This window comes from Myotis yumanensis, unplaced genomic scaffold (genome assembly GCF_028538775.1).
Source record: "Myotis yumanensis isolate MYYU_CA2020_CCGP unplaced genomic scaffold, mMyoYum1.0.hap1 SCAF_6, whole genome shotgun sequence".
In the NCBI taxonomy this organism is placed as follows: domain Eukaryota; kingdom Metazoa; phylum Chordata; class Mammalia; order Chiroptera; family Vespertilionidae; genus Myotis; species Myotis yumanensis.
This window is the reverse complement of record NW_027223757.1, coordinates 36248337-36273909: the sequence shown is the minus strand read 5'-3', so window position 1 is coordinate 36273909 and position 25573 is coordinate 36248337. Positions and strand designations below refer to the sequence as shown.

Below are 25573 nucleotides of genomic sequence, written 5' to 3'. Positions count from 1 at the left end.
GCCTTTTTAGCTTGAAGTTTTTCAAAATAGCCATATACAAAGTTTGCATGTAGTTACAATTTAGAGATCAGAATTTAGGGTGCTGGTTAATTATGTCTATGCAGCATAAATAAATGTTTAAAGGAAATGGGTTCACTGTAATAAGTAGGTAAAACTACAAGAAAGTTCAGTGATTTTATAATGCTGATTATGAGTTAAATTTAAGTCATAGTGCTAGATGATGAGAATAATAAAAATGACCCACAGTCACAACCTAACAGGAAGTTGACATGGTGATGATAGGCATGTGGTGCAAGAGCACAGAAGAGTGCCTCTTGCTTAGGAAGGTTGGGAAATAAAAATAGTTGAAATAAAAATTGAACTAACAGCTCTACGAACCAACTAAATACCAAGGAAGGATGTGATATACATTGTAAGGCAAATATTTTTTAAAAGGTCAAGGTGAATTGCTTCCTCTAGGAATTTCAAGAATCCATTTAGATGGAGGTGTTGAAAGTGGAGGGAGATGGGGAAGTGGTTACCATGGTGGTGGAAAGATTGTGGTGGATGCTAAACTTAGATTTCATTTCCCCTTCCACTTCTGCCTTCAGGACCACCTCATTGAGTATTGGCTACTGGCAGCTCACTGCTCAGTTCCTCCCTAGAAATGTTCTCAGCTGAAGATTTCTGTGTAAGAAAAATGCTTAAAACAGTTTGGCAGAAAATTTAAAGGGACAAAAATAATCCTGGAGGGAGCTTCAAAATGGATTGCAGAAAGGTAGACTGGATGCCAGGAGACCAGTTAAGACTACTACTGGAGGAGAAGGTAAGAAATATTAGGACTTGTGAAGTTGCAGAGACAAAATGATAAATGAGACACAAAGAGGTAAAAAGTAGAAAGCTAAAGTTTTCTGATTTGGTTCTACTGACAACTCAGAAAAAGGAGGAGGGTTGGGATGGAAGATAATAGGCTTGCTTTTGGTTATGTTGAGTTTAATGAGCCAAAGATGGATAAAAAGAAACATTTGCAATGCTAGGATTATGAGATGATGGTCACTTTTTAATAAAGAATGTTTAACCTTTTCTGCAAACTTCTTAAGTTTGTTTACTTAAAATGTGAAAGAATTGCTTCATATAAGTGAAGTAAACATGTACAATAGGCATTTATAGATTTCACAGAAATGTGGGGTAATAAACATAACTTTGACAGTGTCATCTTGGTGATAGATTTATGGGTGTGCTTTTACTCATCTCTATTTCTACAATGTACATCAACTGTTTGAGTGGTAAATAAGAATAACAAAGCAAGTGTTCCTGCCCTTGCTCCCTGATTCCCTGAGCCACCTACCCTGTGGGTACATGCAGGGATAGTAAAGGAGTGTGTGAATGAGAGCTCCCATGCTGAGCTGAGCGTGTGGTCTTCAGCCCTGATGCAGAAATAGGATGGAGGCAAAGTGATTGGGTGGGTTCCAAGATCAAGGCCTTGGCATTCATATATTCAAAAAGGTTGGATTCACACAGGAATCAGCATTTTTCTGATGGATTTGAGGTAAAGGGTAATCTAGACTAAGATTTTTGACATGAAAAAGCAGTTTTTCCCAATCTGTCACTGATGGTTGCAATATGTCAATAACTATTAAAATGAATTTTTCAATAAGTGCAGCCTGATTTTTAAAATTTATTCAGAAGACAAAAATTATTCTACCAAACAGTTACAAAAACTAAACACTTGCCCTCAGTTTCTGTACTTACCTGGTTGAAAACTGATAACAGCTTGGGGCTTATACCAGTCAGCAGACGCTTTGTAGCCTGATCTAGCCCAGTTTGTACTTCAGAACTTCAGAACGTACAAGGGGGAACATGACGTGAGGGTCCTTTTCTTGTCTTTGTGGAAGTCATGCCTCCAGATAAAAAGAAGCAGGGATCCAAATGGCATTTGGTACCAGATGCTACCCCCACTCCACACCTCCCTTATTCATTAGGTCGTTCGTTCAAAAAACATTTGCGTGCTGGTACTACCTATCTGAAGGAGACGAGCTCTATGCTAAGGCAGAATAATTCTGGGTAATTTTTGAAGATTTTATTGGACATTTATAAAACATTAAAATACATGTGAGGTAAGGAAGTGCAACAGCACCCACATCCTAGGACACAGCGTTCTTAGAGCTGAAAATATCATCCCATTTAAAATAGTCACCATTGTTACTATCCTGGGGCAGGAGGGAGGGATTATAAAAGGGCACAAGGAAGTTTTTAGAGGTGATGGATATGTTCACCACCTTGTTTATAGTCATAACTGTACACATACAAAATTTATAGAGTTGTTCACTTTTTAGTGCTATGTGTAATTTATTGTATGTCAGTTATACCTCAATAAATCTGTCTTAAGATGCTGAAAGTTAAAATTCAGTTACCACAAAACTAAATTTTCTAATCATGATTTCACCAAATTGGCCATCCTACTTCTGCAAAAGAATAAGGGGTTTTCATGGTCCAAATTTTGTTTAGGACTGAGTGGATCAATTCAGATTTAAAACAAAATGCAAGCTGTCATGTCAGGGTTAGTTAGTTCTAAAAGAAGCACAAAAACCCTGAAGCTTATGGGTGGAGGTTGGCCACCACCTGAACCTGTTTCAACAGAGTGTCTATTGTATGAAGTGAAACTGCCTTAGGCATTTTTGAAAACTTATCTAGACAATTTTGATAGCTGAGGCGTTTTTCCCACATTAGGCAAAGCCCAAATATGTTAATTCCCTTATTTTCACAAACACCAATGATTTTGTCAGTTCTCCTACATTGCATGTGTGTACATGCACACACACTTTTTCTTTGAATGTTAAATTTGGTAAAAGTTACAACTTGGAGAAATCACACTAGTATATAAAATAAAAATGTGTGGGATTTTCTATCTATATAAAACTTCTATTCATATGTTTCTGCTTACTACTTTCAAAACTCAGTTCATTTTAAAATTAATACTTCTGCACATTATATTAACCAAATTCATAAAAATGCAAATGATACATATATAGGGTGAAATTCAGTCACTCTCTTACCTCAATCTCCCACACACCCAGTTCCCTTCCTCAGAGGCATCCAGTCTTGCCAGTTTCTTGTATGAACTGCCAAAAAGTCTGTGCATATACAGGCAAATATGTGTGTTTGCATATATAGGTAAGTATGCATATATACATATGTCTTAGTAGACAGCACACAGTCTTATAACTTTTTCCAGGCTGGTGTGGCTCAGTGGTTGAGCATTGACCTATGAACCAGGAAGTTATGATTCTATTCCCAGTCAGGGCACATACCCAGGTTGCAGGCTCAATCCCCAGTAGCGGACGTGCAGGAGGCAGCCAATGATTCTCTGTCATCATTGATGTTTCTTTTTCTCCCTCTCCTTTCCTCTCTGAAATCAATAAAAAATATATTTTTTAAAATGTATAACTTTTAAATAGGTAACACACCCATATGTTAAAATTCAACAGGCACAATTCTTGAGGTTTCCCTTCCATCCGTGTCCCTGCTTCTAGCTCGTTCCCTGCCTAAACAACCCGTGTTGCCAGTTTGTTGTGCTTCCTTCTGGACAAAGTCTGTGCATATATAACCAGGTTGTTTCTTTTTACTAATAACACAATCTTGCTCCACATGTGCAGGAACTTTACTGATTTGGTTTACTGTGCCTTCCCTAAGCATCTAGCAGCTCCTGCCACATAGTAAGTGTCCAATAAATATTTTGGGGATGAAATAATATAAATAGGCATTATCCTTACCTCCCTAATCTCTCTCATCTTCATTTTTAAATATATCGAGCAAATCCTGTTAACCCACCAGTGGGATTTTTTCTGTGTCATACCTTTCTTGCTTTTTCTGTGATTAAAGTCCAAATTCAGGGTCTAATCAGTATCTGCTTCAGACTACTACAACCTCCTAAGTAGCCCCCTAGCTGTCTGTCTTACAGGGAAATAGCTCTAGGGAAAGAGAGAGAGGCCATGTCACATGACGGAAGGAATACCGGGTTTAGAATCAGACTGCTCGAGTTCATATTTCTGGTCTGCTATTTAGAGCCATGGAACCTACTTTAATAGACCTTTGCCTCAGTTTCCTTGCTTGTACTATATAGATAACTGTGCCTTCTTCACAGGGTTGTTTTAAGATTAAATGGGCTAATATGTAAAGTAATTAATACGGGAGTGAGCAAAAGTGGGTTTACCATTGTTTGAATGAGAAATAATATAATAATTAGTAAATAATAATATAAGAATAGTTTCTCATACTCACAATTGTAAAATACATTTGCCTGCCCCATGTATATGTACCTGGCATATAATGTGTTCAATAAATGTTGCCTATTATTATTATAACACAATTCATCTTTCTTGAGCACTGTTTTGAGCACATCATAAGTCCTTTTTCATAAACCTTTAAAGCAGCTCCTCATAAAAATTGTACATTATCTACACTTAGCCTTAAGGCCCCTTATCAATTTATCTCTTCCTCCTCACTAAACCAGTTCCTTTTTTTAAAAATATATTTTGCCCTAGCCAGTTTGACTCAGTGGATAGAGTGTCAGCCTGTGGACTTATGGGTCCCAGGTTCGATTCCGGTCAAGGGCATGTACCTTGGTTGAGGGCACATCCCCAGTAGGGGGAGTGCAGGAGGCAGCTGTGATGGATGTTTCTCTCTCATAGATGTTTCTAACTCTCCTTCCTCTCTGTAAAAAAATCAATAAAATATATTAAAATATATATATATATTTTATTGATTTCAGAGAGGAAGGGAGAGGGAGAAATAGAAATATCACTGATGGGCTGCTTACTGTACGCCCCCTATTGGGGATTGAGCCCACAACCTGGGCATGTGCCCTTGACCGGAATCAAACTCAGGACCCTTCAATTGCAGGCTGACACTATCCACTGAGCCAAACCAGCCAGGGCTTTTTTTTCTTTTAAAAAAAAAATATTGTTGAAAGTATTACATATGTCCTCTTTTTCTCTCCCATTGACCCCTTATTGTTCAGCCCCAGGCCTCCACTACCCTATTATTTGTGTACATGTCTTATTCTTAGATGCACACAAGTTATCTGGTTTTTCTTTTCCCACCCACCCACCTAACCCAGTTTCTTAATCTGCTGTGAAGTGTGAGCTCCACTCCTGTCACCGAGTTGGCAAAAATACCACTCAAAAGTCATCCACACTCTCCCCAAAGCTTCACTTAGCACTATCCCTCCTCCCTCATACCCATTTCATCTTGCCTTTTCTTCCTTCTTTCCTTCCTCTCTCCTCTTTTGGTCCCTCTTCTACCCTCAGGCCTTCTTGGACTAGTTTTGGAGTATGGAGATATAATTGTTTCCATATGACATACAGTGGGGCCTTGACTTACGAGTTTAATTCGTTCCGTGACAGAGCTCGTAACTCAAATTACTTGTATGTCAAATCTTAAAGTGAACGAGTGAGACACGTGATGCTGGGCTGATGTTGTGGTGTTCACTGTGATGTTCGCTGCACCAACTAGCGGTGGGGTATCTGAAGCTGGCTCGTAACCCGAATTTTAGCTCGCAACTCAAAGCAAAAAATCGGCCGAGAGACGGCTCGTATCTCGAAAAACTCATTAGTCGGGACACTCGTAAGTCAAGGCCCCACTGTATTACATTTATATTTCTACTAGAGGCCCGGCGCACAAAATTCGTGCACAGGTAGAGTCCCTAGCAGCCACCCTGGTGGTCAGCACACATCATAGCAAGAGATCAAACTCCCGGTGGGTCGAACTCCCGAGGGGACACTTTGCATATTAGGCTTTTATATAGATAGATGTTATACATCATTACATATGTTCAATTGTGGGTATCCAAATTATTCCATTAGAAATAATATCCTCAAAATTTTCTAGTCTGTTCTTTGGTTACCCTTCTTACTATATATTCATAATTAACTCATGAAAGATATTTTGATTTTTTTTTTTTTTTGGTAAGAAATTTCTTTTTATTATTGTTATTATTTTTTTATTTATTGCTTAAAGTATTACAAAGAGTATTACATATATCTCCTTTTTTTAACCCGCCCTTGACAATCCCCTGGCCTCCCCAACCCCCCAGTGTCTTATGTCCATTGTTTATGCTTATATGCATGCATACAAGTCCTTCGGTTGATCTCTTACCCTCCCCGCTCCTGCCCCCCAACCCTCCCAGCCTTCCCGCTGTAGTTTGACAGTCTGTTCGAGGCAGCTCTGCCTCTGTATATATTTTTGTTCATAAGTTTATAATGGTCTTTATTATCCATAAATGAGTGAGATCATGTGGCTTATTTCACTTAGCATAATGCTCTCCAGTTCCATCCATGCTGTTGCAAATGGTAAGAGTTCCTTCTTTTTACAGCAGCATAGTATTCCATCGTGTAGATGTACCACAGTTTTCTAATCCATTCATCTACTGATGGGCACTTAGGCTGTTTCCAGATCTTAGCTATGGTGAATTATGCTGCTATTTCTTCTTTTAAACATTTGATCTTCCTCCCAATTCCCTGACTTCCAGAACTAAGACAATAAAATATATAGAAAGCTCTGCCTGGGTGTAAGCTGAGACAGGCTGCAGGCACCTGGAACAGAGGCCTGGACCAAGGGATACAGGAGCAAGGCTGCATGCCCAGAGCACCTTCCTCATAGAAAATATGGAGTTAAAGTACCTTTTGGTTTGCTGTAAGCAACTGATCTTAACAGTAAACCACGAATTATTGGTCATGAGCACTATGGCCACTGCATATACTTATTACATATAAATACTTACTTAGCACCTTTGTTGTGAAGGCACCATGATTTCAGGGTACAAGGAGACATTGAACTCTTCTTCCCTATAATGAACTTCAAGTCTAATGTGATATAGACCCAATATGTCACCCAATAAGAAGCCATCATCAAGGGCTGTAACAACCAATTAGTGCTTCATAGAGAAGTATGAACTTGATCTGATCCCTGGAGAAAGGGTCAAAAGTTTAATGAGCATAAGGAAAAGGAAATATTTTAGGTGATAGATACTATATGAATATTATATTCTTTAATGTGAAATTCCATTTTTTATGGCTCTTTTCAGTTTATTGCATGAAGGAGTTACATGAGTTCAAGTTAAAAGCAGACCCCATATGGTTACATTATATAAGCTGTGAGGTTTTTAAACCTGTGGACAAGGGACGGAAGGGAAATTCTACTCATTGCAAAGAAATCCTCACTTAAGCTTCAGTGAGCCAAAAATGCATGAACCTTCAGGTGGTCGTCCTTAGTCAGTCTGGTCTCTACGAGGAACTGGCATGTGTTCTTGCTCTGGTCACCCTGCAGCTGAATTATTTCTCCATATTCTGAATGCTCAATGACAGTACCATTGCAGGCAAATTTCATCTTAAAGGCCTTCACTAGTTTCATTTTATCGTAATCACCAGCGATCCCTTGGACAGTGGTAAGAGTCTTCCTGCCATTTCTCTGTTGAATGCTTATATGGATACTAGGGGCCCATTGCACGAATTCGTGCACCTTGAAAGAAACTGTGGCCCTAACCGATTTGGCTTGGTGGATAGAGCTTCGGACTGCCGACTCAAGGGTCTCAGGTTCAATTCCGGTCAAGGGCATGTACCTTGGTTGCGGGCACATCCCCAGTGGGGAGTGTGCAGGAGGCAGCTGTTCAGTGTTTCTCTCTCATCAGTGTTTCTAACTCTCTCTCTCCCTTCCTCTCTGTAAAAAAATCAATAAAATATATTTAGAAAAAAGAAAGAAACTGTGGGTCGCGAGGCTGCCATGGGCACAGGGGTGGGTCTCAGACCATCCTCCGCGCCCCTGCACGGCCCCTCCCGCGGTGGCCCCTGGTCCCCTGTCTGCCCGCAGCCCCGCTCCCACCACCACCCTTCCCATGCACTGACAGCACAGAGCGATTGGGGCCAGCACCATCAGCAGGTGCAAGTGGTGGCTACTGCCCCGATCGCCCCTCAGAAGCAGGGTGGGTGTGGAGAAGCCCTCAGGGGTGATCAAGGTTGGCAGCCACTGCTTGCACCCGCTTATGGCGCCAAGCAATCGGGGCCGGCACTGGGTGCTGGCAGCGGGTGTGAGTGGTGGCTCTGGCACCAGCAGCGGTTATGAGCAGGGCCAGCACTGGCAGCAGGTGCAAGCACCAGGAAGGACCACAACAGGCAGGAGCAAAGAATTTTCAGTAACCACCAGAGGCTCGCCCTGATGACAGTGACGGGTGACCCACCTTGGTCTGGTGCCCCTGCTCACCTGTTCCACTATCCTGCCATGTACTGCACGCGCCCTCTGGTGGTCAGCGCATGTAATAGCAACCCATTGTTCGGTTGTTCAGTTGTTCAGCCATTCAGTCTATTTGTTTATTAGAGTTTTATATGTATAGATACTAGTACTAGCAGTCCTCAGTGGCAGCAGGAAGCAAATCATCACACTGACTTGCATCCGCAAAGGGGTCGAAGGAGTGGAGGTTCTGATAACGGACATACTATACAATTCCTTTTCCTGGGTGGAAGACTGTGGTGGGAGAAGGCGTGCAGGGTGAACAGAGCGTCCAAAAGTGAGGGGGGTTCAAAGGGAGGTTTCTGAGTCCTCGCCTTCAGTGCAGTCACTCAGTGTGAAATTCCATTTAAAAACTAGGTTCCATCATTATTTTATAGACAAAGAGATCACTCACGTGACGTTTATTGAGTACCTACCATCTGCAAAGCACTATGCAAATTAGAGTGGGATCTAGACATGAATGGGGTGTAATCCCTGCCCTGTAGGCGATTGCAATACAGTGGAGAACACCAAGATGTTAAATACCTGACTCATAACTTGCAGAATGAAGGAAGCTCAGAGAGCTGCAACCCCAAGCCTGGAACAAAATGTCCTGTAGTTGTGTAGTCATTCTTTCTCCAGAATGTCGCAAATCCGTTTAATGGCAAATGTGGACAAAATGTTAGAACTATGGACGACATCTACATAAATCCACCAGTTCGCATTACTGAACGGTGATACTATGTTTTATTGTATCATCATCTTTATCATTACTTTCGCAGTAAGTGGTTTTTGTCAGTTCCTTGTTTCAGCCATGAGACCTTTTTGTTCCTGAAAAAGCATTACGAAAGTTGTGTGGGAGGGATCTAGTATTATCCAATACAACTTCTCATTGTCTAAACGAGGCAGCTGGGCCGTGTTAAAGATATTGCTTAAATATCATGAGGCTCTTCCTTTATTCATTTTTTTAATGAGAAAGGCACTTATATTGAAGTTTTATATTATAATTTGTCATTTCAGGTCATTTTTTGGACTGATCCAGGATGGGACATCTGTGACAGCCAGTTAGCGCTGATAGGATTAAGTGCTCTAAGAACTTTTGTTGCCCATCCTCACAACCCCACTTTTTCTTTTAATTGAAAGATAATTGTTTTAAAGGTTTTTAAAAATATATATATTTTAGGCCTGCAGTCTTGGAGCCGCGCTGGGTTGGCGGTACCCGAGGGCACACCAGACTTGCAGGAAAAGCAAACCCCAGAGGAAGCTGAGGCATGACTGCTCGAGAGCCAGCCTGCCATGTGCAATGTTCCTCTGATAGTTCCCGGGCACTGTTGCCACGGCGATAGTGACTGTCCGTGTCATTATCTATCCACCAACAGTGAGAGAAGCTTTGCAGTCGAGATATTGTTTAACAGATGGAGTGGTTTCTGTTGGACACTAAGTACTGCTACAAAGGAAAAAAAAAAAGAAAAAAATATATATATATTTTATTGATTTTTTACAGAGAGGAAGGGAGAGGGATAGAGAGTTAGAAACATCGATGAAAGAGAAACATCGATCAGCTGCCTCTTGCACACCCTCCACTGGGGATGTGCCCGCAACCAAGGTACATGCCCTTGACCGGAATTGAACCTGGGACCCTTCAGTCCCAGGCCGACGCTCTATCCACTGAGCCAAACCGGTCAGGGCAACCCCACTCTTAATGCAACACTTTCTTTCCATGCCAGTTAAAAAAGAACCTTGGTTATTTTTCCAAAGAGCACATCAATACTCTCAAATGCAATAAGAAATTTAAAGTTACTTTTTATTATTATGTTTTATCTTTTTTTCCAAGCTTCAACTCTAAATGACACCCAATTGGATTGGGTAATATGCTTCTGTACAGAAATATATTAGGTTTGAATGTTAGGAACTGTAGAAGAACTAAGGTTTCTTTGTTTCCCCAAGCCAATCCCTTTTTTTAGCCCTTATGTACTAAATTTTTTATCTGCAAACTGGAATTTTGCAATGAATTGTTCCAATTCAACAAGTACATATCAACCTCCTCCTACAACGTGGACTGTTTTGTGCTTAACGCCAAAGAACACATTAAGAACTCACACATGGGCCCACACTCTCAAATTGTTTATTAGATACTGGGAAGTGTTTCATGGAACAGAAGTTCATGAAAGATGAATAGATGCTGTTAATTTAGCATAATGTAAGTAAAATGTTGTTTTCCTTCTTCCCAAAGTGTAGCTAAAGTTATCCGAGGCTTATGAAAAGCCACTGGTGATGCCCATGTATGTGCCTCACCTACCAGAATACGTTCCACATAGAAAATTATGATGAATCATTGTAGGAGTTCTATGTCACTGAAGCAAGCACCTCCCTTCTTAAATAAAAAAAAAAATTAAAAATCCAACTCAGGTGTATGAATTAATTCCTGAGAAAATAAATGTAAATGAGAGGATTCAGTTAAGATGATACACAGTGGTTTTCACTGCTTATAAAAAGATGTCATTTTAAAGAATGAAACAAAATAAGAGATAGATCCGATGACAACTACTTACTTGCATTCTATTTTTTAAATACTGGAAAATTTTTGCTTAATGTTGAATGCTATTATTCTTAACTAGCTGCTCTCCTGAATCATTCAAAATATGAAAAGACACATTATCTTGTGGAAAAATCACAGCTTAATACAGCATAATGTTATCGAATCAAATTGCATCATCAACTTTTTAATGTATTTCCACATTCATGAATACATGAGATAGTATCATGTACCAGAGGAGCTTGATAAATATTCACTGACTCTACATTTCTACAGCAGGCAATAGGTTAGTCGGATTTTTTTTTTACCTTTTATATGTTTTGACTATAAGCGCAACAAAAATAAAGTGCATTTTACTTGTGTTCACATTAAAAAGTATTTTTCTTCAGACCTTAATTACCAAAGACACATTGGCACCAGTAAGATGGCAGTACCCTCACAGTATTAGACGTTACTAAATCAGAAAGTCATGTTCTATTCATCTGGAAAGAAGTTGTTTCTTATCAGGGAGCACACAATATGAGGTTGTAACTAAAGGTTAGCTATCTTTCACAAAATTGTCCTCTTAAATATGAGAAATAATTGTGTTCCAAATGTTTGCGCTTAAAACTAGGAATAAAGGTCTGATTGCTGCTTTTAAATTGTTGCTATAGACCTGGCCGGATGGTTAGAGCATTGTCCTGTACACCAAAAGGTTCTGGGTTCAATTTTGGTCAGGGCACATACCTAGGTTGTGTTTGACCCCCGGTGGTGGCATATAGAGGCAACCAACTGATGTCTCTCTCTCTCACACTGGCCTCTCTCTCTCTCTCTCTCTCTCTCTCTCTAAAACCAATAAAACATACTCTCAAGTGAGGATAAAAAAAATAAAATAAAATCTCTCTATATAAAAGTGTAAGCAACCATTAGGACAGAACGACTGGAATGACCGGTCGCTATGATGCACGCTGACCACCAGGGGGCAGACACTCAATGCAGGAGCTGCTCCCAGCCTGCAGGCCCCAATTGCTGATGGAGCCTGCTGGCCAAACTCCCAGTCTCTCCTCCTGGGCCCCCGGGCTGAGATGGGAACCAGGGGTGGGTGGTGGTGGACGTGGCCCCTTTCCCAGGGGTGCCAAGGACCGGCTCCCCCCTAGGGGCTGGCGTCCAATCTCCTGGGTCCCTCCTCCCGTCCCCTCAACCTCCCCTCCCGATTGGCCCACCGCCCGCCTGCTGTGGTGGCAGTTGGCCCCTACCCCCGGCCAGCAGGCCCTGATCACCTGATTGGGGCGGGGCCCTGGGTTGGGATGGGGAACCAGGAGTGGGTGGCAGCGGACATGAGCAGCAAGGGAAGGAGGGTGGGGGGAGGGGGAAAGGCAGGGAACTGCATGGTGGTGGCATGCAGTCAGCAAGGGAAGGAGGAGGCAGGGAGGCAAGGAACCTGATGGCCCTGATCGCCGGCCATGCCTAGGGCTCCCACCTGTTCATGAATTCCATGCACCGAGCCTCTAGTAGTTACTATAAAACTCTCTTGCTCATAGTGATGAGCTGAGCTTATAGCAGACATTTTGCTTTCTTGTTATTTATGCTGATCTCTATAGTGATAATAACAAACCTTCTACACAAGAGTGCTTTGTTCACAAAGGATAGCACTGGAAATCCAGTGCACTTAACTAAAAGCCAAGTATTATTATTGACCCTCTGTCTGCACCCCCCCCCCCCTTTACTCCTCAGAGCTCCTGTGGCGACATTGGTATAAGGCAGCCGTGGGCAAACTATGGCCCCCGGGCCGGATCTGGCCTGTTTGAAATGAATAAAACTAAAAAAAAAAAAAGACCGTACCCTTTTATGTAATGACTAGAGGCCTGGTGCACAAAAATTTGTGCACTGGGGGGGGGGGGGGGGTAAGGAGGGGGGGCTCCCCAACCCGGCCTGTGCCCTCTCACAGTCTGGGACCCCTTGGGAGATAACGACCTGCTGGCTTAGGCCTGCTCCCGGGTGGCAGAGGGCAGGCCCAATCCCTAGGTGCAGCCCCTGGTCGGGCTCAGAGCAGGGCTGATTGGGGAGTTGGGGTGCTGCCCCCCATCATGCACAGAGCAGGGCGGATCGGGAGGTTGCGATGCCACCCTCAGTCATGCTCAGGGTAGGGCCGATTGGGGGGTTGGGACACTGCCCCCTGTCACGCACAGAGCAGGGCCGATCAGGGGGTTGAGGAGCTCCCCCCTGTCACTCACAGAGCAGGGCCCATCAGGGGGTTGGAGTGCTGCCCCCTGTCACTCACAGAGCAGGGCCCATCAGGGGGTTGGAGTGCTGCCCCCTGTCACACACAGAGCAGGGCCGATCAGGGGGTTGAGGAGCTCCCCCCTGTCATTCACAGAGTAGGGCCGATAGGGGAGTTGGGGCACCGCCCCCTGTCACACACAGAGCAGGGCGGATCAGGAAGTTGGGGCGCTGCACCCTGTCACACTCAGGGCAGGGCCAATGGGGAGGTTATGGCTCTCCCCCGTCACACACAGAGCAGGGCCCGTGGCGGGGGGGGGGGGCTTGGGGCGCCGCACCCTGTCACACACACAGCAGGGTCGATCAGGGGGTTGGTGCGCCGCACCCTGTCAAACACAGAGCCGCAGGGCGATCAGGGGATTGGGGAGCTCCCCCTTATCAGTCACAGAGCAGGGCTGATCAGGGGGTTGGGGCGCCACACCCTGTCACACACAGAGCCGCAGGGCGATCAGGGGGTTTGGGCGCTGCCCCCTGTCCCGCTGATCCCAGTGCCGGGAGCCTCGCAGCTCCGCTAATCCCGGTGCTGGGAGGCATATTACCCTTTTACTATATAGAATAGAGGCCTGGTGCACGGGTGGGAGCCAGCTGGTTTGCCCTGAAGGGTGTCCTGGATCAGGGTGGGGGACTCCACTGGGGTGCCTGGCCAGGCTGGCTGAGGGGCTGAGGGCCGTTTTCCGGCTGGCGGGTCCTGAAGCTCCCAACCACTCCTTTTTTTCTTTTTTCTTTTTCTATTCTGGGCCAGCTTTAGCTCGGAGGCCTCACTGCTGAAAACATTGATACAATGTTGCGGTCCCCCTAGCTGCCGGTTTCTGGGGTTTTGTTTAGCTTCTATATTTGCTACATAGTTGCTTAGAGTTGCAGCTGAGAGGCCGGCAAGGCAGGCTGAGTGGGGGGTTGGGGCACCGCCCCCTGTCACGCACAGAGCAGGGCCCATCAGGGGGTTGGGCCCTGCTCTGTGTGTGACAGGGAATGTTGGAGTCCGCAGTCACTGGAGCAAGCAAGCCTCCCTGTTCGCTTCAGTGCATGGCTGCCGGCCGCCATCTTGGCTGACAGTTAATTTGCATAAGGATATGCTGATTAGCCAATGGGAAGGGTAGCGATTTTTTTTTAAAAATATATTTTATTGATTTTCTACAGGGAGGAAGAGAGAGGGACAGAGAGCCAGATACATTGATGGGAGAGAAACATCGATCAGCTGCCTCCCGCACACCCACCACCGGGGATGCGCCCGCAACCAAGGTACATGCCCTTGACCGGAATCGAACCTGAGACCCTTCAGTCCGCAGGCAGACGCTCTATCCACTGAGCCAAACCGGTTAGGGCGGAAGGGTAGCGGTCTTACGCTAATTACCATGTTTCTCTTTTATTAGTGTAGATGTTTACTTTGAATTTATATTAGTTCACACAAACACTCCATCCATGCTTTTGTTCCGGCCCTCCGGTCCAGTTTAAGAACCCATTGTGGCCCTCGAGTCAAAAAGTTTGCCCACCCCTGTTATAAGGGCATACGTGTTAATTGTCCACTCTATACTTAATATGATCTCACTATATCTATGGCTATTAATGGCAGAGTGATTTGAAATCCTGAGGAGGTCTAGATAGGATGTGTATTCAGGGTGAGAAATGAAAGAGTTTCCTTAGTACTGCTAGCACCCACTGAGTGTTAACATCATTGGAAGACAAGCAATTGAAGCAAGAAAGAGAAACTTCTTAAAGACCCATTTGATGCCCTCCAATTTCATTCCAACTTCCACAAAAGTAGAAACAGCTGAGCTTATAGCAGACATTTAACATTAATACAGTGGCTCTCAACCTTCTGGCCCTTCTCAACCTTCTGTGACCCAACCATAAAATTATTTTTGTTGCTACTTCATAACTGTAATGTTGCTACTGTTATGAATCGTAATGTAAATATCTGATATGCAGGATGGTCTTAGGCGACCCTTGTGAAAGGGTCGTTCAACCGCCAAGGGGGTCTCAACCCACTGGTTGAGAACCACTGCATTAATAAAAACACTGAGGAAAACACAATTGAATCCTTGGAGAGTTGAAAGCTGAGCACTTTACATCTCTGATTTGATCCTTTGATCCTTAATCTATGAGCACATCCAATTTTATTTTAAATCCTCTTCTCATTCTGAAAGAAAATGCTACCGTGTTTAAGGAGAAAATAGGAGAGAGAGAGAGAAAACTTTCTGAGCTCAGCAACTCTCAAATGAACAAAATATGGACGTTTTATTCTTCCATCCACTAGTGTGGGGAGCCGCTGTAGGGTTAGACCTCGGACTGACCTGTTGGCAAAGTCACAAACAAGTCCCAGCTTAGAGGGCACAGTCCTCTTAAGCATATTAGGCTTGACCTTATGACGCTCCCTAGATCTTATCTGGAAAGCTAATGGGCTGAGGGAAGTGCAGCAAGAACAAAAACAAGTGAAACTCACAAGAACAGTGTAACTATGGTCAAAACAAGTGAAACTCACAAGAACAGTGTAACTTTGGTAACCATTACCCTGTTTACCTCTGACTATAAAATAAAGGCTCAGTTTGCCTCGGGATCTTTCTCTGTGGCCTCAGCCAGGCACAGGGAAGATCCATGGAGACTAAAGAGAGCTAGAGAGTTCTGAATGCTGTCTCCGTGTAAAACATTTTTCGCCGACTCCGTCCACACCTTTGGGAACCCCTGGACCCCCAGGGCTGGACCCCAGCACACTAGGGCACCAGCCTACTCGTTATTAAATATCTGTTGAATGAAAAGACTATATTAATTGTTCTTACAGCTAGATTTTTATCTCCATTGTTCAAGTCAGATGATGCTACTATGTAAAATGATGCTATCAACCACGATTATTATCTGAGTGGGTGTTGCTGAAAAAACCGATACTGGATTATTCTACAGTTACTGGGTGTGGTATTTTTCCCAGCTAAGTATTAAGGTTTGGCCCTGGCTGGTGTGGCTCAGTTGGTTGAGTGTCATCCCATGCACCAGAAGGTCACCAGTTCGATTCCTGGTCAGGACACATGCCCCTGTTTCAGGCTCACTCCCCAGTGGGGAGCATGCCCGAGCAGCTGGTTAATGTTTCTCTCCTTTCTCTCCCTTCCTTCCTTCCTCTCTCTCTAAAACCAATAAGAACATATATTTTTTAAAACAATTAAGGTTTGCCCTAACCAGTTTGGCTCAGTGGATAGAGCATCGGCCTGCAGGCTAAAGGGTCCCAGGTTCGATTCCAGTCAAGGGCATGTGCCTTGGTTGTGGGCACATCCCCAGTGGGGGGGGGTGCAGGAGGCAGCCGATCAATGTTTCTTTCTTATCGATGTTTCTAACTTTCTATCCCTCTCCCTTCCTCTCTGTAAAAAATCAATAAAATATATATATTTTTTAAAGAATTAAGGTTTGAAGGCCATAATATCTGCAACTTACTCTTAAATGGCTCCAAAAAAAGTATATATAGAAAAAAAATATATAAGTGCAAAGACTGAGGATTTTTTGACTACTCATGCAACTTTAAAATAATTAATTCATTTATATATTAATTAAAATTATGATCCTTGCCGAAACCGGTTTGGCTCAGTGGATAGAGCGTCGGCCTGTGAACTGAAGGGTCCCGGGTTCGATTCCGGTCAAGGGCATGTACCTGGGTTGCGGGCACATCCCCAGTGGGAGATGTGCAGGAGGCAGCTGATCGATGTTTCTCACTCATCGATGTTTCTAACTCTCTATCTCTCTCCCTTCCTCTCTGTAAAAAATCAATAAAATATATTTAAAAAAAAAATTATGATCCTAAATTATTATAAAACATATAGTCAAAGAAACTTGTAAAATTCTATGCAGTTTGTTTAATAGCAAAACTTGTGTTCTAGTCTCATTAGATTAAATACTAGAAAACAGTTTTTTATATTTTTATTCAGTAACTAGGTTGTTAGAAATAATTAATACCAAAAAGTAAAATACCAGAGAACCCCTCTGGTTGCTAGATAAGATGCTAACTGATTCATGAAACAATAAAGCCAATTCGATTTTTACAAACAACAACAACGGCATTTTAATCTTCAAGCAAAATTCTCCAATTTTAGCCCTTTGTTAATAGCAAAATTAACTATATTGCACAACTTTTATTCCTGACCCAACTCTTTGACTTTAAGCAGTTTCCTCAACCTCTCTGGATCTAGCCTCTTTATAAAAATTAAAGGAGTTATATGAAATTGTCTTTGAAGTTCTGTCTAGCACCAACATTTACTGTAAGTTCCTTTTTACAAATAGGGAAATAAAAATTCTAATGGTAAGTGACTTTTCAGAAGTCACATGATAAAAAGAAAGCCTGAATTTAAGAGTCAATTAATCATATCCAGTCTGGATACATATACCAACAAGGAGCCCATTGTAGAAAAACTGTCAAACTTCCCAGGCACATCTGCAGTCAAGGATCTGTCCTTCAGTTGCCAAAGCTCATCTCACTCGAGAATGGGAGGGCTGGGGCGCTATAAACTCTCTGGTTTGGTCTTGGGAACTTTTTCTGTCTATCAGAGGCTACAACACTCCTGGAGACCAGAGTAGGAAGGAAGAGGCCCAGAGTCAACATGATCTCCACAGAGACTTGGGACAAGAGATGACTTGGCCCTAGGATTGTTGCTACAATAGTCTTTGTGTTTTGTTACCCTTTGTAGCTACACAAACGCTTTCTTGTAAGAAAGCATGTTACTAGTAGACTCATTTTATCCCTGCCCTTTTTATGCGATTTTAATTATGGGGAAGCAATTCAAAAGATTGAGTACTGGAGGGGAAGGGAGGGGGAGGGGGAGGCAAAAAAAAAAAAAAAAAAAAAAAAAAAGATTGAGTACTGATCTCTGGCTCATCAGCATGAGGTAAAAGACCTGAGATTTCTTTGCTGTAGGTTTACCCTGCAATACGGCAGTATCCTGGTCTGACGTGTCTCCGTCTCTAAAACAGAAAAGGAGAAAGGAAGAAAGGCCGAACTCCATGGGTTAAGTTTTCTGTGATAAGAGGGGCTTTTATACAGAAATGCACTATTTTTGTTGGAAAGTGGATACTTATCATCTGATAATGGCAAACATAGTGTTTATTTTTTTTTTTTTTTTTAAATTAAATCTTTATTGTTCAGATTATTACATTTGTTCCTCTTTTTTCCCCCCATAACTCCCCTCCTTCCAGCTCCCACCCCACCCTCCACCCTCACTCCCCACCCACTGTGTTCATCCATAGGTGCATGATTTTTGTCCAGTCACTTCCCGCATCTCCCACACCCCTTTTTCCCCCAAGAATAGTCAGTCTATTCCCTTTCTATGTCCCTGATTCTATTATAATCACCAGTTCATTCTGTACATCAGGTTATTTATTCACTTGATTCTTAGATTCATTTGTTGATAGATGCATGTTTGTTGTTCATAATTTGTATCTTTACCTTTTTCTTCTTCTTCCTCTTCTTAAAGGATACCTTTCAGCATTTCATATAATACTGGTTTGGCGGTGATGAACTCCTTTAGCTTTTCCTTATCTGTGAAGCTCTTTATCTGACCTTCAATTCTGAATGATAGCTTTGCTGGATAAAGTAATCTTGGTTGTAGGTTCTTGGTATTCAGCACTTTGAAAATTTCTTGCCATTCCCTTCTGGCCTGCAAAGTTTCTGTTGAGAAATCAGCTGACAGTCGTATGGGTATTCCCTTGTAGGTAATTGAGCCTCTTTCTCTTGCTGCTTTTAAGATTTTCTCTTTGTCTTTTGCTCTTGGCATTTTAATGATGATGTGTCTTGGTGTGGTCCTCTTTGGATTCCTTTTGTTTGGGGTTCTCTGCGTTTCTTGGATCTGTAAGTCCATTTCTTTCACCAGGTGGGGGAAGTTTTCTGCCATTATTTCTTGAAATAGGTTTTCAATATCTTGCTGTCTCTCATCTTCTGGCACTCCAATGACTCTGATATTAGACCGCTTAAAGCTGTCCCAGAGGCTCCTTACACTATCTTCACACTTTCGGATTCTTTTTTCATTTTGCTTTTCCAATTGGGTGTTTTTTGTCGAATCTTTGGTTTGATTATTGTACTCCTCTGGTCTGCTATTGGGTATAATATTCTTTATTTCAGTCCGTGTATGCTTACTTTCTAATTTCTTTATCGTAGCATCGAGGGTCTCATTAGTTTTCGTGAGGTTCTGCACAAATTTATGGCAAGCCCTCAAAATTGCGATTCTTAGCTCCATATCCTCCATTTCTGTCATGTTTTTTTGTCTCCGCATCTTTTATGCTTTCTTGGTGCACCCCCTTGTGGTCTCTGTGCGCAGTCTTGTTCTAGCCAAGCCTTAATTGTTGTAGTTAACACTAGGGGGATTTGACCCTCAGGCCGACTGGCTATAGGAATCAGCTGTGCGGAAAACGTCTGTCTTCTGGGGAGGCGCTAATCCAGCCTTTGCCTGAGGCGATCGGCAAATGGCTGTGCGCAGGCTTTGGGCGGGGCGGGATCAACAGGGCGGGTGGAGGGAGCAGTTATGGCCACGCTCAGTCCCGTTCCCAGAGGCTCTGCTTCTCAGAACCCCGGCAGCCGCTGCAAACCTCGGAGAGAAAGCTGCCCTCAGGTTCCAACTGATGCCGGATAATCCCGCTTCTCCCGTTTGAGTCTGGGTCCCCAGAGACTCGCCCGGATCTGGAGCCCAGAGTCTGAGACTCACTCCCGACCGAAAACGACAACCGTGCCCTCAGCCACCAGCCCGCTTTCGCGCGCACCTCGGTACCTTTGTATTATCCACACTGCGCCGCCTCTGAGCCTCGATTTGCTGTTCTCTTTCCTTCTAGTTGTAGAGTCTCTCTTCAGCCAGCCTTCCTGTGGTTCTGGGTGATGTCCGTTCAGTCTTTTAGTTGTATTTTTGAAATGGTTGTTTGCGGCAGCGGTCTCCGGTGTTTACCTACGCCGCCATCTTGGTCGACTCCCCAAACATAGTGTTTATACTGTCAGGCTCTGTTCCAAGCACCTCACAGGTACTGACTCATTTAATCCTTACAACAACTTATGGGATAATTACACCGTTCTTCCCACTTTATAGAGGAGGAAACTGAAGCACGAGGAAGTTGAATAGCAGACCCAGAACGTACATTTAATAAATGGTAGAGTTTGTTGAGCCCAGTCAGTCTGGCTCCAAGGTCCATGCTCACTCGCTCTGACTGGGGCCAGGGATTGAACCTGTAACTGAGGTACATGCCCTTGACTGGAAATTGAACCCAAGACCCTTTGCTTCCCAGGCTGACGCTCTAACCACTGAGCAACCGGCCAGGGCCGAAGACTCTATAGCAGTGGTTCTCAACCTTCCTAATGCCGCGACCCTTTAGTACAGTTCCTCATGTTGTGGTGACCCCCAATTTCATTGTTACAAATTGAACATAATTAAAGCATAGTGATTAATCACAAAAACAATATGTAATTATATATGTGTTTTCCGATGGTCTTAGGCGACCCCTGTGAAAGGGTCCTTCGATCCCTAAAGGGGTCGCAACCCACAGGTTGAGAACCGCTGCTCTATAGTTTTAATAAGCATCCCAAGTGATTCTAATTTAGGGGATACAGTACCATACTGAGAAATACTGACTCCTAAGAAGGATTCTTTCTTCTGAGAAAAAAGCATTTTATTCATCTACTCAAGAAGCATTTATTAAGTACGAACTGTAAATTCAGAATTGTATTAATTCTAAAGTTGGTATATGTGAGACTACTTCAATTATTGGGTCCTTGACATGAAGGAACTTTTACTTTTATCGCAAAGGCTAAACATAATACACATTAATTTTAACAATTCAACAAGCATTTACTGAACACTTAACATGTGTCAGTCATTGGGTCAGCTCACTTCTATAAGAAATAATGTTAACAGTGAAAAAGTAAGGGTCAAAAATAAGTAATAAGTGATCCCAATCAAAATACTTACGGAGGCTTGCCTTGCCTGTGTGGCTCAGTTGGTTGAGTGTCATCCTATGCACTAAAAGGTCCTGGTTGGATTCCAGGTTGGGCACATGCCTGGGTTGCAGGCTCAATCCCCAGCAGGAGGCATGCAGGAAGCAGTCCATTGATGTTTCTCTCTCATCCATGCTTCTCTCTCCCTCTGCCTTGCCCTCTCTCTCAAGTCAATAAAAACGTATTTTAAAAATACTTATGGAGGCCCTGACTTGGTAGCTTAGTTGGTTAGAATGTCCTCTGGATACTCCAACGTTGCAGGTTCCATCTTTGGTGAGGGCACATGGCACAAAAATCACCCAATGAATGCATAAGTAAGTGGAACAACAAATTGATGTCTGTCTGTCTGTCTGTCTCTCTCTCTCTCTTTAAAATCAATCAATGAATAAAAAATACTTAGGGAGGCCTGGCTGGTGCGGCTCAATTGGCTGAGTGTTGTACCATGCACTAGGAGGTCGCTGGTTCAATCCCTAGTCAGGGCACATGTGTGTGTGTGTGCCCATGGGGTGGGGGGGGCGGTTGGGGCTCAATCCCCAGTAGGGAGCATGCAGGAGGCAGCCGACTGATGTTTCTCTCTCACCACATTTCTCTCTTCTTCTTTCTGAAATCAATAAAAACATATTTGTAAAAAATACTTATGGAGGAGTGTACAGTGCAGACAGAAGCCTTTCTATTGAATAATCTACAACTTAATCCTCAAAGCTGTTTGGACTTAGAATAACTTCTAGTCAAGTGTTTCCCTCAAATTCCTCTGAAGGAAATTAAACTAATTTCACGTTATTTAATTAATTTATACATCCATTTATTTAATTACTTTAATGAACCCACCACACTGTACAAAGAAGCCTAAAACATTAACTCAAGGCATTTACCCAAGGTAAGAAAAAAATACACATATGCAAACTAAGATACAAAGTAGAATATGAACAATAGGATTTAAAATTGCTTACAGAAAGTCATTAAAAAAGTGGAGGGAGGGCTTGGAAAATATTAAGTACAGTAGTCAGTAAATGCGGCTTTGATGAGTGAATGTAAGATTAGAGTACCATAGTAAGACAAGTTTCTTGGTGTAGCAGAAGCAATGGGCATCGACTGAGAACTAGCAAAGGTCAGTCTGGTGGAGCAAATGACATTAGAAAACACCCAGTGGGGGAAAAAAAAAAAAAAAAAAAAAGGCAGGATGTAGAGTTTCAACAGATTGGCTTGGTTTAGAACAAAAGGGTTAGTTGGTGGGTGCAAAGGAAGAGTGTGAGGTTTGATAAAGTGTGGTACATTCTGATACAAGTCAAACTGTCACAACAAATTAAAAAATTTGAAACACCCTAAGTATAACAGTTTTGTTTTTAGGACTTTGACTTCTTTTCTTGTAATGAATTGGTAATAAAACATTAATTCTACAAGACCAAGCTATTTAAGTAATATTTTGTACATAGAGTAAAGGGAAACGCCATCAAGATGATAAAGCAAAATATAATGGTATAGGCAATGTCAGGGATGGGTTGTGGGCTCAATCCCCAGTAGGGGGTATGCAGGAGGCAGCCAATCAATGATTCTATCTCATCATTGATGTTTCTACCTCTCTCTCCCTCTCTCTTCTGAAATTAATAAAGAAATATTTTAAAGAAAGGTAGTAGTACTTTTTCAGAGTGACTGCCTACATAAGGAAGCCAACAGATAAAATCAAGCAAAAGAATAAAACACCAAACCCCAAGTATGAACCTGAGCATCAGACCTGAAGTTGTTCAGTTGTATAAGGTGAAAGGTGATAGCATTAAAATATATTTCACTAATAAGTAATTTTTTTAAAAGTAATTCTTTGCAAGATGAAAAATTTCTGGAAATTGGTTTCACAACATTGTGAATATACTTAACTACTGAGCTGTATACTTTAAAATGGTTAAGATGGTAACATTTGTTTTTTAAAAATTAAAAAATAAGTGTACATAATTTTTTTAAAAAGCTATTGTTTTTATTAATTTAAACTTTTGCCCCATCTACTTTGGAGCTTTATCCGCTTTTTATATTGCAGGAACACAGATCCACTCAGGTCACCTCAGTCAATGGGAAGTCTATTTTAAGGAAACACGTGACAATAAAAGAGATAAGAATATCATGGGAACCTAAGAATAGCAATATGATCAGGCTTCCGTTGAGAACTAAAATGAACATGGAACTGGACAAAGTCCATGCACACCTAAAGACTGGGCTAACTTGTCACTCTTGGCTGCTGCTGGAAGGCAGTACTCCCCAACCACAGGCTGTCGCCGTTCCTCTCTGTCTCTGTGACTACCGGCCAACCACTTCATTTAGTTATAGTTTCTGCTTATTTATAGTTTCTCTATAACCAGCTTCTAGCTTCTTTCCTCACAATCAATAGACTGATTCACTCTGTCTCTTAAAATTCCTGAAAGGAAGAAAAAAAAAAGAAATCTAACTGGCATAGTTCAATTTTCTTTTTCCCCCAAATTTAAAAAATATATATGTTTTTATTGATTTTTAGAGAGAGATGAAGGGAGAGAAACATTGATTGGTTGCCTCCTACACACCCCCTACTGGGGATAGAGCCTGAAACTCAGGTATGTGTCCTAATGGGGAATGGAAACAGTGACCTCTTTGGTGCATGGGTTGACGTTCAACCACTGAGCCACACTGGCTTGGCTCAATTTTCAACTTAATTGTGAGTCAGAATCACCTGGAGAGTGTGTAAAAGCATAAATTGTTGGGCCCCATTCCCAGCATTTCTGATTTAGTAGTCTGGGCTAGGGCCTGAGAATTGGCATTGTAACAGAATCCCAGGCAATGCTGACTACACAGACCACAGCCTGCTTAGTCACTCTCATCTGTTTGGACAGAGCAGCTGGGGCTCTACCTCATGTCGCCAAAAGTATACTTCTAAACTAACTCTCAGGCTCATAATTGGGAGATTTTTAATAAAACTTCGTTCTCTTTTAGGCCTCCTCATTTATACAGTCACCCGAGTCCTATCCCTTTTTCTTTTTTTTTTTACTCATTTAAAAAAAATTTTTCAAGTACAGTTGACATACAATATTATATTAGTTTCAGGTGATTAGACATTATATAACTTACTAAGTGATCATCCCGATAAATCTTGTATTCATATGACACCATACATAGTTATTACAATATTACTGACTAGATTTCCTAAACTGTACTTAACATCTCCATGACTATTCTGTTACTACCAATTTGTACTTCTTAATTCCTTCACCTTTTTTACCCATCCCCCCAACTCCCTTCCATCTGGCAACCATCAAAATGTTCTCTGTATCTATGAGTCTGTTTCTGTTCTGCTTGTTCATTTATTCTGTTTTTTAGATTCAGTCATTAATAGATAAGTATTTATTGCCATTAAAAAAACATGTTTTTTAAAATTTTTAATTTTTTATATTTTTATTGATTTCAGAGAGGAAGGGAGAGGGAGATAGAGATAAAAACATCAATGATGAGAGAATCATTGATTGGCTGCCTCCTGCTCCCAACCCAGGCATATGCCCTGACCAGGAATTGAACCGTGACCTCCTGGTTCATTGATTGATGCTCAACCACTGAGCCATGCCAGCCAGGCCTATTACCATTTTATTGTTCATATTTTTGACAATTTATTTTTCTTCTTCTTAGAGAAGACCCTTTAATACTTCTTGTAATATTGGTTTGGTGATAATGAACTCCTTTAGCTGTGTCTTGTCTGGGAAGTTCTTTATTCTTTGATTCTAAATGACAGTTTTGCTGGGTAGAACAATCTTAGCTGTAGGTCTTTGCTTTTCATCACTTTGAATATTTTATGCCAATTCCTTCTGGCCTGCAAAGTTCCTGTTGAGAACTAAGCTGACAGCTTTCTGGGAGTCATCTAGGCTCTTACTTGTAGTAATTTCGATTTTGCTCTTATCTGCTCCTCTTCTCTCTTCTCCTCATGCTACTCCATTTAATTAGAAGCCAATTCTATCACATTATCATAAAGGCTAATGAACCCTAACTATAAATCATAGAATACTTCTCTAACTATAAATGTTGTCATGATGTTCCAAGCTGGCTGTCATTTACTTTTGACCTATACCAGTATTTCTCAAACTTTTTTATGAAAGTAGCTCTAACCCAGTGGTTCCCAACATGGGGCACATGCCCCACAAGAGGGCAATTTGATTTTTAAGGGGGGGCAATTCGAGAATGAGTTATTAACTGATTTTTTTTGCATTTTTTATGGTTCTAGGGGCCTCATATACAGTATATAAATATATATTGTGACATATTTATTTATTTCAGTTCTCTGTTATATATTTTGAAACTTTATTTGCTATTTTTTCATATCACTTTATATTATTTTTTAAAAAACAATTTCTTAGTGATTTCTTCCTCAGTACTTCAGTTGCCCATTTGTTCTTTTATTTTTCTCTTTCATGGATGCCATGTTCTTTGGAAGCTTGTTTAGACCAAGTTAATGGCCTTTTAGGATTCCCCCAAGTGAATAGGAGCTCACTTTATTAATAATAAGAATTATATGACACAGGGGCGGGGGCATCAGGATTTTAGAGATGCTTAGGTGGGGCATGGCCAAAAACAGGTTGGGAAACACTGGG

The 25573-nt window shown here is 42.1% G+C and overlaps 2 protein-coding genes and 1 non-coding gene across 5 annotated transcripts in view; 2 read left to right on the top strand and 1 right to left on the bottom strand.

Moving 5' to 3' along the window:
- Nucleotides 1-583: 583 nt before the first annotated feature.
- The window catches only part of GTF3C6 (general transcription factor IIIC subunit 6), a 47525-nt gene continuing 22535 nt past the window's right edge, over nt 584-25573 (top strand). For 2 of the 3 annotated variants that reach the window (XM_070417905.1, XM_070417903.1), the window contains exon 1: nt 595-805. In XM_070417905.1, coding sequence (XP_070274006.1) covers nt 743-805 — 63 coding nt within the window. In that variant the 5' untranslated portion in view covers nt 595-742. Of the gene's footprint in view, nt 806-25573 lie in introns of all 3 variants that reach the window. The other variant, XM_070417906.1, reaches the window with a different exon arrangement.
- On the bottom strand, nt 7207-23852 carry LOC139012781 (eukaryotic translation initiation factor 1-like). The gene is made up of 4 exons (XM_070419065.1): nt 23848-23852; nt 17872-17971; nt 8376-8452; nt 7207-7468 (listed from the first exon to the last, which is right to left on the bottom strand). The coding sequence occupies exons 1-4, from the start codon at nt 23850-23852 to the stop codon at nt 7207-7209; spliced, it is 444 nt and encodes a 147-aa protein (XP_070275166.1).
- Nucleotides 9424-9696, top strand: LOC139013350 (small Cajal body-specific RNA 13). The gene has a single exon (XR_011472001.1). It is a non-coding gene; the product is annotated as a small Cajal body-specific RNA 13 (non-coding RNA).